Genomic DNA, 16,498 nt, shown 5'->3' on the forward strand with positions numbered 1-16,498 from the left:
CTTCTTGTGGAAAGCAAATACCTCATAAAGATTTTCATTCATACTGTATTCCTTGCCTAGGCCCTGACCATGATGTACCTCACTGTCAGTTTTGTGCCTTATTTAAACCATGAACTATCCGTCTGTATATTTGCGCTTCTAAATTTTTTGGTATGTCTTTGGTAAGCCATTTGACTACCGACATTCTGAAAAAACACAAAGATAAAGACAGAGACAGTCCACCCAGTTCGCCAGTACTCAGTGAGGTGCTTTCACAGCCCCTAATACCTGCTACTTCAGATTTGCAGGCCTCTACTGAGACCCATTCAGAGTCCGGTATGCCGCGAGATGCTTCAGCTGTGGAACCTGCAGATGTCTCTACCTTGGATGGGTCCGGAGCCGCTGTGCAGGCACCGGCTTCTGAGGGTGTATTCAGGCCTACTGACTTACATATTAAATTGACACCATCTTCTTCTTCAAGGCCTAAAACTCGAACCATGCCTAGAAAACTGATGCCCAGACCACATGGTCAGGCCTCTATGCCTAAAAAACGAATGATAAGAATGACTGAAGATCTTATTACTTTAATCAGGGGAAGCCAACCTTCCCCCTCTAAGAGACCTAGGACTGAGTTTGCTTATAATACTTCTGACCAGGATTCTGAAATTTCTGTTTCCTCTGATGACCAGGATTTACGTTTATCTACCTATGAGGATTCTGATGCTGAGGACTCTATCCCCTCTGCTTCCCCCCCAGAGGATTTCTCTTTTGGTGAAACCTTGCATACTCTCAGGCATTTTCACTGAGAAAGTCAGGATTTCTCTGATTCTAAAAAGAGGATTAGGGATTTCTTACTCCTGCCCCAGCACAGGCCTTTAGCTATACCTCCTGTACTGGACATTGTTGATGATGCCTTTTCGGAATCTAGCATGGCCCCTACCTCTTTACCTCCTCCTTCCAGAAAACCTGATAGATATTACAGGGTTCCTGACTTTCAACAAGTTCCTTTTCAAAAATCCTACTGCGGATCCTGCAACCATTTCACAGGGACCCAAAGGCATTAAAGCTACTACTGCCAAAAATCCTACCCCCTTTGAAGAGACTCCAGGGCACTGGATAGATGGGGTAAGAAGGTATACACTTCTGCAACTTTGGCCATTAGAGCCTTGAATTGCCAGTTTCATATATTAATCTATCAGCTGCATATTATTGGATTGCTTAAACAGAAAATTATGTTGTTTCCCGATTGTGCTGAAAATAAGGATTTACAGGATTTAATGCATTCTGCTGAACAAGTTGGTAAACATACATTGTGGTTTTGATTCACTAGAGGCATCTTGTAGGGCTGCGGTAACTGGGTCTGTACTTAGAAGGCATGCTTGGCATAAGGAGCAATCCTTGCCAGATCATGTTAAAGCGAAAATGTTGGATGCTCCCTCAAATCAAGACCGCCTGTTTGGCAACAGGGCAGAAGAAGTTCTTAAAAAGATGGAGGAAAAAGCTAAATCTATGCAAACTGTTAAAATTTTTTACACGTACAACCTTCAAGATTTAGTAGGCATTGGCCTTCTAAGAACTGGTCCTTTCCTGCCTCTTCTAGACCTTCTCAGTCCAAACACAGATCCAGCATAGCACCCAGGCTTCAGTCCCAGGGGACACACAGGACTAAGCAGTGGGGGGGCTTCCACTTCCAAATCTAGGAGTAATAAAACTCCCCCCTATGGTAAACTGTCTCTGTGACTTCTTTTTAAAACTTCCAAGCACTTCTCAACTGACTTCCCCTTTGGGGGGGAAAGATTGAACTTCATGCAAAAAACTGGGGACTCATTACCCAGGACAAATGGGTTTAAAATACAGTGTCCCAAGGATACAGATTTCACTTCCACACATTACCAACTCCAAGCAGCTGGCCGGATCTACCTCCAAATCAGTGGGCAGAGGCCCAAAAGCAAGTACTCTCTCTCTCTCTCTCTTAAGCATAGGGGATATTCAGTTGGTACCAGAAGAAGAAAAGGGAAAAGGTTTCTACTCGGTACCCAGAAAAGGCAATTCATGATGTCCTATCCTGGACCTGCTTACTATAAACAACTTTTTGGTGATTCCAAAATTCACCAGTTGCTTCCTATGCTAAGCAAAGATGCCTGGTTGACAACACTAAATTTAAAAGAAGCATACCTGCACATCCCAATAAGGGAATCTTGCAGAAGATACCTACACTTCAAATCAGGCTACATGCACAATCAGTTCTCTGCACAGCACTTTGGCTTATCTACTGCACCCAGGGTATTCACAAAGTGCCTAGCTCCAGTCATTGCATTTTGCAGACAAAGAAATATTCAAATATACCAATACCTGGATGATTGTCTAATTCAGGCAGAAAACCAGGACACACTTTTGAATCATCTGGCTTTTGTACAAAGGGTGCTAACTTGTCTGGGGTACACCATAAATGAAAAAAAATCACACCTGGTACCATGTCAACAAATTATATTCCTGGGAGCAAGCTTGAATATAACTTCCCAGATGGCTTTCCTCACGCCAGAAAAACAAATTCACTTGACAACCTACTTTAAACAAGTGGCCACAAAAATCCTGCTATCTGCAAGGCAAATACTACAAACCTTGGGGTTCTCCTGCATTCTTCTAATTCCATATGCAAGACTGCATATGAGGAAACTACAATGGTATCTAAAAAGCCTATGGTGTCAACATTCTCAGGATCTAGAAGCAATGATTCCTATCATTCCTTGTCTACACCTAGAGTTCCTTTGGTGGGCAGAAGCCTGCCACCAAAACAAGGGACTACCATTCACACTAACCCCTGTTGCCCAAACCCTAACAACAGACATATCAGACTATGCATGGGGGGTGCACCTGGCAGGGAAGTGCACTCAGGGCAAATGGAACCCAATTCAAATGCACCTTCACATCAATCATAAAGAAATGTTAGTTATACAGAATGCTCTGACAGCCTTCAAGGACTACATTCTTCCAGGACAATTAATGGTAAAGATGGACAACACTACTGTTATGTGGTACATAAACAAGCAGGGGGGTACACATTCTTACCCCCTCTGCAGACTAGCCATGGCATGTGGAACACAGCCTTGAGCTACCAAGTGCATCTACAAGCTCAATTCCTGCCAGGAAAACTAAATACACTGGCAGACGGAGTAAGCAGAAACCTCATGGACCCACATGAGTGGAAACTGGAACCAAGGATTTTCAACATGTTGACAAGTAAATGGGGGAGCCCATATATACACCTGTTTGCCTCCCCCCAGTACTATCAATTGGAAAAATTTTGCACAAGGACTCCCCACAGACAAGCTTGGAAGGTGTATGCTCTGTCCTTCAGCTGGAAAAAACTATCACTTTATGCCATTCCTCCTCTGCCTCTGCTCTCCAAAGTAGTACTAAAGATCAAACAAGACAAACCAAGGATGATTTTGATTGCACCAGCCTGGCCACACCAACAGTGGTACCCCCTCCTGTGCAGTGTGTCACTGTTGGCCCCATGGCACCTGCTTCAGACTCCTATCCTGCTGTCTCAGCAGGAGAACCAGATTCCACACCCTCAGCTTCAAATACTGAACCTAGCAGCCTGCCTAATTACCTAAGCTCTCCTTTACCATCCCTCAGTAAACCAGTGATGGATGTCATTTTAGAGGCAAGGGGGCTTACTTCTAGAAAATCTTATGCTGAAAAATGGAAAAGATTCTGTGCCTGGAACTAATCTCAAGGGATGAGCACAGCAGTGCCCAATTTACCTCAGATTTTACAATACTTAACTGAGATGCTTCACAAGGGCCTGTCTTTTTCCTCAATAAAAATTCACGCCTCAGATATTTCAGCTCATTATAACACAAAACCTCCCCTCTTCTCTCATCCACTGCTCAAGCAGTTCCTCAGAGGGGCCAAAAATATAAGACCACCCAGCAGAGATCCGACTCCAGCCTGGGACCTTAACTTTGTATTGGAGAAACTCATCCTTCCTCCTTTCGAGCCAGCTGCTACTGCAGATTTAAAATTCCTTTCTTGGAAAATGGCTTCCCTTTTAGCCATCACTTCAGCAAGAAGGGTATCTGAATTACAGGCCCTTATGGCAGTGGAGCCTTTCATCATCTTTCATGCGGACAGGGTGCCCCTCAGGACCAATCCCTCTTTCATGCCAAAGGTGGTATCCAGTGTGGCCTTTAATCAGTCCATTCATTTGCCAACCTTCTTTCCTAATCCACAGAACAAAGGGGAACGGATACTGCACTCCTTAGATGTGCACAGACAACTTAGATTCTACTTGGACAGGACTAAACTTCAAAGGAAATCTGAACAACTGCTGGTGGCAATTGCTGCAGGGACAGAGGGGAAGGCTATTTCAAACCAAAACATTTCCAAATAGATAGGCCATTGCATTCATTTCTGCTATAAGCACTATGTAAAACCTATCCCACAGGGGATCAGACCCCACTCAACCAGGGCTCCATCTACCTCTACAGCTTTTCTCAGAAGCGTACCTACCAGGGACATCCTAGAAGCTGCTACCTGGAGTTCTGTACATACTTTCACCAAGCATTACCATTTGCCAATTTTCTCTAAATCCAGAGCTGGCTTTGCCACTGCAGTTTTGCAAGGCCTTATAGCTGGTCCTAATGCTATCTAAATTCCTCCTCCCATCCTTAGCTTTAGGAATCTACCCAAATGTAATGACTGCAACTGTGAAACACGAAGAACATAGTACAGTTGTGTACACTTACCATAAATGTAGATGTTAGAGTGTATTCACTGTTGCAGTCCTGGTTACCCTCCCTCCAGCCCCCTGATTTTTTTTTTTTTTTGGCTATACCTCCTCTCTTTTTCAATGCTTACAATCTTTTTGGTATATTTGCTTTTTGTTTGAGGTATAACCTTGTATATTTATAGATTTAAATGCTTCCCATTAGGGGAGCACCTGACATCTGGGGCAAGAAAAACTGATGTAATGACATCAGCTGCATGTTTTATACTCCTGACTACCTGAGATCATGGAAGAAGAGACAGCAACCAACGTAGGACCCAAGACTTTGTTAATCAGGCCGAATGAGGTCTACTGCAAGCGGATAACCCAAATGTAATGACTGCAACAGTGAATATACTCGAACATCTACATTTATGGTAAATGTACACAACTGTACTTTTCTGCAATTAATATCTGGTTATTTTAATATGCTTTCAATTACCTCTCCATCATTTGGTTTCCTCTGTGTGTCATCACTGCTTCCTAAATCAAAACCAAGCTCTGCTCAATACCATGCATCCCTAACTGTCCTATAATGCATTTCTCTAGCTATCAAAGTAGGTTAACATTTGCATCATAGGCAAGTGGCCCCCTCCATGCACAAGTCTCAACCAATCAGGTACAAATCTCAACAGAATCAGGGACAAATCCAGAAATAATCAAGGACAATCAGGGACACTTTTAAAATATTAGTACTATTAATTTGAGACATTGTCAGGATAAAAAAATGTGAATTAATATACATTTTCTGAAGTAAGAGAAGCCTAAAACTCTAATTACTGTCATTTTTTTAAGTACAATTATTCACCTTTCTTGACAAGTCACTAGTTTTAGGAGGGATTAAGAGGAACACAGTTAAAATTTGGGTCAAAATCAGGGACAGTTGACAGGTATGCGCTGTACAGACAACTAGTAAAAGATCTCAGACAGTTATCTACACTAGCAGATTAGCCATGGTCATAATTTAAGCATGTGATCTGCTAATATTCTGTTTCATAATAGACAGATTCTGATAAGAACTAAAACAACCACTACTGGTTTTGTCCTAAAAGTACATATTTAGTTGTACTCTTTTTTTATTTTCATTTTGTTTTGTATTTAGTTGTACTCTTAACCTTCATGTAGCACCATGGTGGCTCAACATACCAGCATAATACATTATTGTACTGTATTTTATACAAATTTTAATTGTGTAAGCCCACTGGACATATGTGTCTCTTTTCAGGGATAACCTAGGAACACTGTTAGGATAGAGATTTGTTAATAGTGACAGAGTAGACAAATGGAGATGGAAGGAACCAAACCCTGTACCTGTGGATATGGAAACAGCTTATTAACAGTTTGGAGTGTTAATCCCCTGTGGCAACTGCCCAACTATACTTGAGTCCTGAGATAAGCCACTGTCTACTTTATGACATTTGTCTGGAACCCCTGCAGGAGTAAGGCTTGGTCTTAATGTGGCCAATTCCTGCTCTTTCAGACACAATGCAAATAAAAATAGGAGTGATATTGGGAGCCTGGCTGGTGAAGGCAGAAGTTACTTCAGTGGAAGGGAAGGCAAGTTAAAGGAAATCTCATACAGCATAGTGCACAGTGACTACATTACAAAATAACCTTAATGTATTAATAAAACATTTATAATGTCATACTTTAGTGATGTATCATTAAAGCAGTCATGGAAACTCAAATGTTCAAAGATCATACCTCAAATCCTTGTAAGCGTCCAACATTCATCATATCATTGCAACGTTTTGGTACAAAACACATGACGTCTACAGCTTTCTGCAAATAAATTAATGAACAAATGATTAGTCAGTTATGAAATGTATCCAACAGAGTCATACCTGGTGAAAAATCAGTAGATTGTTACTCAATATCCCAACAAAGTTGTCAAAGTATAAAAATTAAATATGCTGTACAAAAGTGATTAGATGACAGTGGGAAATATCTATAGCCAAGACACTGATACTTTAAACAACTAACAGTCTGTAAAGGTGTGGATCTCGTATGAGGGCATTTCCTGTTATGACTAGTTATGACCATGACTATAGTCAGGTCACTGACCTCCTGTAGTGAGTCCGAATGTTATGCTGCAAGCTGGTTATTCCCTATAAAACACAGCCTGCTTACCAAGACACACACGTTGGTTACAGAGTCTGAAAGCTACGTTGCTCTGATTCCCTCTTTCTTCTCTCAGAAGAATGAAAAAACTATCATTTTTATACAAAGACCAATAAACAATATTACAACTTACTGTCCTTTCTAGACAAAGACCCTCAAAATAAATTAGTTACTTTCATTACTCAGTGTGTCCTTGTATATCACTGTCTCCAAAAAGTACAGCTGTTGAAGGAGAAGATGGTAGTTTAAGTCTTCTAAAAACCTGTCTATGCTATAGCAGGGTGAATGATCTGATTACAGACTATACACTAGAGACTAATGGAAAACATGCTGCCCGCCTAAAATTATTAAAGAGCTAATGACAGTTAAGCAACTCCTGTTTCAGCCCTTACTAACTGTAGTAGTCCCATTTATAAATATCATATCTTCCAACAGAAGGCCATTTGCATCATGCTATGGTTTGAAGGTGGGAGGAGATCAGATGGTCACTCTTTCTGAGTGGAACTTCCCAAGCTATAGAGCCATAATATGTGGACAAATACAATGTAGATCAGCCAATAACTAAGATAACTCTTTTATGCATGCTCGTTTTCAGCCACAATCTACATTTAAACTGAAAGATGCTAGAACAATGGACCTCTTTTTTTTACCAAACACCCCGGAAATTTTCACTTATTAGACATAGGAGTGTGGAACCACCCCAGCCTTTCAGCAAGGGGCTGCTTGTGAAAGAAATGCTTAAAACAATGTTCATCTCCCACAGTTGCTGAGACCAGACAAGCTTGCAAATGTGGTCTAAGAAGCAACATTTATGTCTGACTGTATCAGGTCTAAAATGGTTGGTCTTTACTTTTTCACAGCAGTTTTCCATTAGGAACTCCTACTACTCACAGAGATAATGTCACTGGTACAACTGGTTTTACTGCTAAAAATGTCTCATTCCTCAACCACCCTCTCAACCATGCCTTAAAAATATAGGTCAAGTGCTCTTAAACACCTATGCAATCATAAGGGTGGGGGAGTTGCACATTATAAATTATAGCACTTAGTTTACTACCAAAAATAGTTTGTGTTTGATACCATGGGATTTCCTTAGTTATTACTAAGCAATTACATCAGAGCCCCTTAATCATTACCAGCATGGTTATTAGCAAACACCAATAACAACAGTGACAGCTAACTTGTTCTTAGCTTGTCTAATAGCATGACATTCTGGCAAATCATTAAATGAAGGAAAGATGAGAATTTTAGCATTATAAACATAACTGAAGGGAAATATCAGCAACACAATTATTATTTTTTAAACAGCTAAATGTCCTGATTCCCACCAAGAAATCAGAGTAATGACCAGTGAAAACACGCTGCTGTTGCCTTCTGTTCTAGTATGACAACTGTAATGGCTGACATATACCAGCAGGAGGGCCTGTCATGCTGCACAGAGAGAAGCCTGTGGAAACTGCAAAGACTGCACCCAGCAAGTATGAAACAGACATGATCTAGGGTTATCACAGCAACTAATGTGTTTTAACCGTGCTACTTAGATCTCATCTGCACATCATTAGTTTCAACAAATATGCCTGACACTCTATAGTGTTTAACGGAAGCACGTAAGTAGAAACAACAGCTGGACGGCATTTCTATGATGACTGTTACTGTAGAGAAAGAAGGAACACTATTTTATTATTTACAATGACAGCGCAAGCTATTGGCATACATTTACAATATGTATCACAAATGGTGAACAAAACTACTGTAGTGTGTGTATAACGGTCTCTTTCATGGTGTGTGGATATAATTCTCTATCCTCTCCAAGATGTTTTTTAATACTTTCAATGAAAGATACAAGCTTGTGCCATTACACTGCAAAAAGGTTGTAAAGTCTTACGGTCCCCTGACACTATGTTCTGCAGGATAAGCAGATGAAAATGCAACTTTTGAAAGGTGAGTAATATTTAATTTGACAGATGTTCCATTAAGAATTATTGTGGAAAGCCATTTAGTTGTACAGGCAAAGATACACAGAGGTCTGCTCTTTGTAATTTTTTTCTCTGTCAGCAGATCACTTTAACAAGACACACCCCGGCTTTCTCTGAATAGCTATCAGCAGATCACTTTAACAAGACACACACCAGCTTTCTATGAATAACTATCTTAAGTCCATGTAGGCAGAACTGAATGGGGATATGGTGAGAAATGAAAGTTCAGAAATGATTTGCCAAGGTGGGACATGGTACAAATGAAGCATGACAGAAGTCACCCTATGAAACAAAATAAAATCCTTGAACCTTACTGAATAAAACCAAAAAAAGATATACAACACAGCAAATGTGTTTTTGTTTCATCAGTCAGAAGTCAACCTATCCCAGATGGGATGGGGGGGGGGGGTGCGATTTTGATAGAAACCAGAATATATTGTATCTGGAGTGGAAGTAAAATCGTAGTTTACTGAGTTCAGTATGAAACAGCACGACTGATTAAACGACTGACTCATGCAATACACATCTGGTTTGTGCAGTGTATGATCAATAAATCACAATATATTAATGCGAGAAAGTCTGTCTAACTTACAAGTGCAAAATTACAAAGCACATAATTCCAGAAAATAAATACCAAAAATGGTCACAAAATTAAAAACAGAGACTAGAGGCACATAAAGTGAAGTAATTTAAATTAGGTTAAACAAGCCCAGGAGAAAAGGTACATCTTCAAGGACTTCTTAAAGCTACTCACAGTGCAAATATTTCTAGGCTGTCAGAGCAGCAACTTCAACAGAAGCAGCGCCTATTAAGGGAAAAGAAATTAATCTCAGAACCTTGCAGACATGATCTCTAGTAGATGCTTGCTACCTGACCATATGACCCTACATGCCTAGTGGAGCAGTAACGCTTTAATAGGTAGGTATAAAATTATATGCCAAATAAATTAAGAGCTAAAACCTCACAGGCAGACTGAGGCAACCAGCAGTCAGTGCAAACACCTTGTAACACTTAGCAATTTCATACGGATAAGTACTCCTTGATAGGATTACTGACTTCTACATCTACTGAAGTCCCTCAAGAGTCCACAGCAGAAAGCCCTACATGGAAAGTATTGTAGTTTTCTAGTCATGCAGAAATGAAAGTATACTCAATCATAGCAGGATTCTCTGATGTAATAAATTGTTTTACCTGGGGAATCATCATCAGGTGATAACATTTAATAACATTCCTGTGCAATGCCTACGTGACTGCTTCCTATTAAGGTTTATACCAGTTCCTCACCCACTTCACAGACTTGAGCTTGTCCTCACTGCAGACAATTATGGGGAAAGACTATGAGTTGTGGAGGACCTCAAATTTGCAGCAATACCACTGTCTCAGTCTTCAGTGGTTCAACCTAAAAGTGATCGTTTCTCTTTCAAACAAGGATGGTATTCAGACTGAGTAGTTAAAGCTATAGTGTATTCCTATGGGAAGGAGAGGTAAAGCTGGGTATCACTATTGTAATAGTGGTACATCAAGCATCTCCTCTGACTCATGTTTCCAAGAAGAGCCATATATATTATCAATAACAAGTGTCCCAAGGGTACTATCAATAATAAGTTTTCCAAGAATATTATCAGTAAGTGTCTCAAGATGGATCCCTGAGAAGGTCGGCCATCAAACAAATGCTCAAGGAAGAATAAATTCCTGAGATAAGCCTCTGCATCTACCCCACAAGGTAAAAAGCAGATCAGATGAGCACAGTGAGAGATAAGCTGTATGAAGCTACAACTGCTCCATCAGGAGTCCATGTTCTATGGTGCAAAAAGCCACTGCAGCTCAAGGATCTGTGAAACCTGCCAACTCTGGTTTATGATTTGCGTGCTTGTATTTCTTCTTGCTTTTTGCTCTCATTCAACTGCAGCCTCTTATACTTCAAACTTTTTATTTTAAATTTGATTTGTTTTGTTTTTTCAAGGACTTTTAAAAGAAAGTTCTTGGTTAGGGCCGTTTAACAAATTTTTTTGTTGCATTCTTTAACTGCGATAGGATTAACTCTGTTTGAACTGTGGAAGGATCTGAAAAGCAGCACTTTTGTTTATGGTAATCTGAATAGGACAAGGTTTAATCTGCCAGCAAAAGTTGCTTTGTAACTATTTTGAATTTTTCTACATTCTTCTTGTTTCATATCTTCCCTCCCACTAGGTGTACATTTCAATACCTAAACCATGAACCCCATTTTCCAGTCTAGTTTTAAAATCTGCAACTTCAGGGATGAGACTACAGATCACCAGAGAGCTTGCAAATGACTTATCAGGAAACGGTCTGGGATGAATGTACTTTTTTTGCTCTCGTTGAAAGAAAGAGCAGTGGGAATGTGATTTCTAGCTGTCTCTGATTGGGCAGTATGTGTGTGACTTTCCTGACTGGTCTGTTTGCCATTTCAGTGGGAGTGTCTTCACTTTAGATCATTATCCACAACTGTATGTTATTGTGATGAGCCACTTAAAAACTACCCAATTAATCAAACAAGATAAGACTAGAAGCAGCCCTCTCGTGTTAGGGACTGTAAAATAGTGTAGCAATTGCCTCATGTTTACTAGCAATACTTTAGTTTTAGCTTGCACTGATATGATAAGTGAGAGGTGCACATCGTGATAGCCTCTGAAACAAATTACATTTGTGTAAGAACTTACCATAGCAATGGACATCCTACTGATCATTGTTGCAAAATTCCAATACAGTTGGGGTATCTCACTGAGGTAACTTGTCATCTGGCCTGGGTACAAAGCCAAAAACCATTCCATATAGTTGTACTTCTGATGTGTGACCTAGGTCTGTGGGTTTAAGGGTTTATAAGCGGACATATAAACATAAAATTCTCAGATTATCTAAGCCCAAAGACCTGGAGACACCAGAGGAAAAGAACTAGCAAAAAGAATTAAGGTCAGCTAAGAGGAGAATGAGCCCAAAGATGGTCCTTTCTCAGTCCATGAGAACTAACAAGATAAATATTAGAACGGGGGTATGAGAGTTGGAAGTAATACTGCAACAGTGATAAGTAGGACATCTACTGTTACGGTAAGCTCTTACATAATTGTATAATGTCCTTCCTTAGATCACCATTGCAGTATTCCAACACTGTTGAGTGATTCCCAAAGCTTATGAATTAGAAAGGGTAGATAGACCAGGAAATGGACAGCTGTCTATCAATTCAGACAGTACGGACCTAGCAAAAATAGCTCTAGATCTAGAGAAAGCCTCTACTTGTAGTGTTTTCTGAAAATATGCACAGATGACAAAAGGTTGCCTCTAAAACAGCCCTGGAATCAGTTCCTTTGCAAAAGGCCGAAGAGGAAAAACTGCTCCAGTGGAATGAGCCTTAACTGGAAAGGATAAGGACTTACCATGGTGGGAGGAACAAAAGGAAATGGACTTTGAAATCCAGTTGGCAATTGTTTGCTTGGAGACAGGATTAACTAACTTGGCTTCCTGGAAGGAAACACACAGCTCATCTATCTTCATAATGTCCTTAGTCTTATCCAGATAGGATCTCAAATGTATGAGTATATCCAAGGAATGTAAAAGTCTTTCACCCTTGTTTTGAGGGTTTGAAAAGAAAGCAGACAGATTAATAGGCTGAGAGACAATTCATTAACCACTTTAGGCATGACGGAAGAATTGGCCCTAAGAGACACTCTATCCTTATGGAAAACAAGGAAGGGATGGGAGGCCATTATGGTTTGAAACTCGGAAACCCTACTGGTAGAAATAACGGTTACCAGCAAAATGGTTTTCCAAGTACAAAATTTTAGGACTGCTGAAGAAGCTGGTTCAAAAGGTGGCTGATTAAGCTTTTGCAGCACAAAATTAAAGTTCTATGGAGGGGTAATAGCCCCCTTGGTGGGTGCAAATGAAAGACACCTTTGAGAAATTGCTTTACCTCAGTTCTAAAAAACCAGGGGAGGATCAAGAGGCCATACCTGTAGAAAGGGCAGATAAGAGACATACCTGCAGAAAGGGCAGATAGGTGTCCCTTGATAAAAAAATAGGCTAGACCTGCTACTAAGGGCTAACACAAGTGAGAAGGCACAGCCCTAAACCCTGTTTATGAGGGATTCTGTTTGTTTTGTGACACCAGACAGAAAATCTTTTTCCATTTGGATATATAACATCTTTTAGTGGTAGTTTTTTTCTACTCCTGGAGAACTTGAAGCATGTCCTTAGAAAATTGGTGTCTGAAAGGGAGTAGAATTCTATCATTCACAATATCAGATAGAGGGCCAGCAAGCCAGGATGAAGCAAAGAACCCATTTTCTGTGTGAGCAAGTCCATTGTATCGGGTAACTTATGATGATGACTCCTAGCCAGATGATGAAGAAGGGGTAACCAATGCTGCCTGGACCAAGGAATCCCCAGCAATATTTTGTTCTGTCCCTTAGAATCTTTAACAGACACTTCAACATTAGCAGAAGTGGAGGGAAGGCATAAAGGAACTTCCCCTCCCAAGAAGAAGACATTGTGTCCATGCTGCAAGCCTGAGGACAAGGGATCCTTGAGCAAAATAGCCTGAGCTGCCGGCTGTGAGTGGCAGCAAATAGGTCAATCTGATGGATACCCCATTTTTGGACTATGTCCAGGAAGACCTCCCTGTTCAACATTCATGCATGAAGGTCTTTCAGAGACCTGCTTAATGAATCCACAAGAACAATGTCCTGGGAAGAAATGTTAACGGCTTGTAGAGACAGATTTATTTTTTATAGCTTGGTCCCCTGCCAGAAAAGCCAGTCTGTGCAGCTGATAGTGTGTTTATATATCACATGACTGTAGTGTTGTCTGTGAAAATACTGAGGGGTTCTGGATTCCACTTGTGAGAAAATACTTGTAGAGATTGAATGAGTGCCTTCATCACTTTCACACTGATGTACTCCTTCCTTTGCTTGAGGGTTCACTGACCCTGATCTACTAAGGATCCTGACTAAACACCCCAAACTAGATCTGATGCATCTGTGTGAAGTTCCTGAGTGATAACAACTGGTCTTGGATTCAGCTGCAACCGACAGATCCAACAATTTAACTTTCTTTAGAAAAGGTAACAGTGGAATCCTAGTGTGTAATGGGTAACACTGTTGGGCTAGAGAGCTACTATTGGATCTTTCTCGTTTGGAGTTTGGCAAAGGGGCTCATAGGGGTAGAAGCTGCCATGAACCCCAAAGCCTTTAGAATTTCCCTTGCAGTGCAAGATTGTAAAGGAAGAGGGGCTGAAAATGCAAGGCGAAAGTCTGAACTTTCTCTTTTGGGAGAAAAGCTATCATTAAACATGTGTTCAGCCTGCAACCCAGAAAGACTAGATCTGGGTAGGGGTCAATGCATTGCCTTTTTTAGACTGATTGTGAAGCCCAGCCTCTGCAGAAGGGCGATAGCATAGTTGAGATGCCTTGAAGAGTCTTCCTGAGAAGTTGCCTGTATAAGAAGGCTGTTGAGGTATGGGAATATTTATATTCAGTGAGTCCTGCAAAAGGTGACAACAGGGGTTAGGTATTTTGTAACAACCCTGGGGGCTGTGGATAACCCAAAGGGTACAGCAGAGAGCTGAATGTGTGATGAACAAGCTGAGAATTTGAGGAGTTTCTTGTAAGAAGGATGAATGGGAATATGGGGGCAAGCATCCTTCAAATCCAAGGATACCAGAAAAGTTTGGGGTAAAATAAAGGGGTGAAGAGTTTGAAGGGAAAGCAGTTTGAAAAAGATACACTCAAAAAGGCACTGAGATGAGACAAATCTACAATGGCTATCCAATCTTCTGCTTTTCTAGGTACCAGGAAAAGTCTGGAATAACAGCTCATTCCTAGATGTTGTGGTGGTACATGTTACCATGGCTGCAAAGACCTTGTAAGTACAAGGAAGAAGGTTCACCTGGTTGGATGGAGGGGAGGAATGTCTCATAAGACTGGAATGTACTTCCAAGTCATTTTGTAGCTGTACTGAATGATAGACAAGACCCACTTGTCAGAAGTCATGAGTCGCCAAGCTGGTGACCAGGAGACTGGTCTTTTGGACTAGAGGACATGTGGATCACGAAGGAAAGAGAGAAGAAAAAGAGTAATTACGCTGATTTGGTTGGAAGGGAGGTTTCCTTGAATTAGAATCCTTGTAGTATGTCTTGAAATATTCTTCTAAGTAACTTCCTGCCTTTGGGAGCAGATTTTTGGGTTCATACAAGAAAAGAAAGTGAGCTTAGCCAGCTAGTTCCTTTCATACAAGGGAAATGAGGTGAGGAAAAAATTGCCTAAATTCTTGAATACTTTTAAATTTTTCTTGCAAAGACTTGAACAGGTCTGTGGTAACAGGACCAAAAGGAAATCCCTGTGAGGAAGTGGGTCTAACAACTTAGCTTTAATATCCTCAGGAGATACTGAGAATGAAGCTACACATATCACATGATGGCAGATCCAGGAACAGCCGTCCAGGAAGAAGCCTCCACTGCACCATAACTACATTTAATGGGATGTCCAGCCATCTGAGTAGCCTGACACAAATAGCCTGCTGCTTAGTTTCAGAAACCACAAAGTTAGTCAGTCTTATACAATTCACCAAGAATAAACAACAGTTACTTAGTCATTTGGGTCCGATAATTTAATGTCCTGAAGGCCAGAGTGGCAGAAGTGTAAACCTTCTTTCTGTTTCTGCACATGACCCTACTGTCTCTGTCTGAAGGTAAAACATTAAGAACTGATAAATGTTTGGAAGGCTTTCAGTGAACACAGAAAACACAGAAGGATCCACCAAAGGATTTTTATAGAGAAATCTTGGATCCCCTGGAACTTTGTAGAACCTATTAGGCCTGTTAGGAGCTGGGGGGGGGGCTGGGAAATCAGGAGGGGGTAGAAGTGGAATTAAATGCATACAGAAAGGCATGAAAAACTGGAGGGACAGTGGCCCGGCATAGGAGCTCCTATCTCTAATAAACCACAATATCTCCTCTGCACATCAGAAACTTTTCTATATTTCTAGTACAATGATGCCTAATTATTGTGATGGTTTCCCCAAAGGAAATTTCCCCAACAGGAGAATCGGGAGATAGTGTTTCTTCATGATCAAAAAACATCTAGGCTGTCAATAAATTTCAGATGAATAAGCCGAGTGTTCATCAGACTCAGATTCTTCCTCCTTGGAAGAAGATTCATGCTGTCTCTTCTGAGAAGGGCTAGACAGAGAGGAAGCAGAAAAAAAGTAAGGAGGTCTGAGAGACAAAATGGCCTTGTATAGGTCTGTGGGAATTCCATTCATTCCTTTCTTGAGGTGTCTGAGAAAGAGAAATGTTCTTTGCCTTTTTGTTTCTTTCCCTGGGTGTGACATCTGCTTTCACAAAGCAAGGCGGATCAGAATCTGGGTGGAGCTCAATTAATGATCCAGATACCTTTTCTCCAACTAGGATTTGAGGTATGCTCTCCTGTCCCACTGAGATAATGAGCCTTGTTTTCCCCTTCTCAACCATATCAATATGATCAGTCATACAGAGCACATGAGAAATAGATAACATCCAGACCTGCATCAAGGTCACTATAGCTGAAGCCTCAGAGGTAATCGGGCATACCATGGGTTCCTGCAAAACCTCAGTGAGTATGTTCAAATCTGACTGGGCAGGATTATGCTCATATGT

General features: G+C 40.8%; 1 protein-coding gene across 5 annotated transcripts in view; it reads right to left on the bottom strand.

Moving 5' to 3' along the window:
* The window catches only part of ARHGEF25 (Rho guanine nucleotide exchange factor 25), a 1,549,554-nt gene that overhangs the window by 165,034 nt on the left and 1,368,022 nt on the right, over positions 1 to 16,498 (bottom strand). For all 5 annotated transcript variants that reach the window (XM_044083599.1, XM_044083598.1, XM_044083600.1 and 2 more), the window contains one exon: positions 6,458 to 6,535. In XM_044083599.1, the coding sequence (XP_043939534.1) occupies positions 6,458 to 6,535 (78 nt within the window). The remainder of the gene's footprint in view (positions 1 to 6,457; positions 6,536 to 16,498) is intronic.

Source organism: Protopterus annectens, chromosome 9.part0 (assembly GCF_019279795.1).
Source record: "Protopterus annectens isolate FY-2018-M chromosome 9.part0, PAN1.0, whole genome shotgun sequence".
Lineage (NCBI taxonomy): Eukaryota > Metazoa > Chordata > Ceratodontiformes > Protopteridae > Protopterus > Protopterus annectens.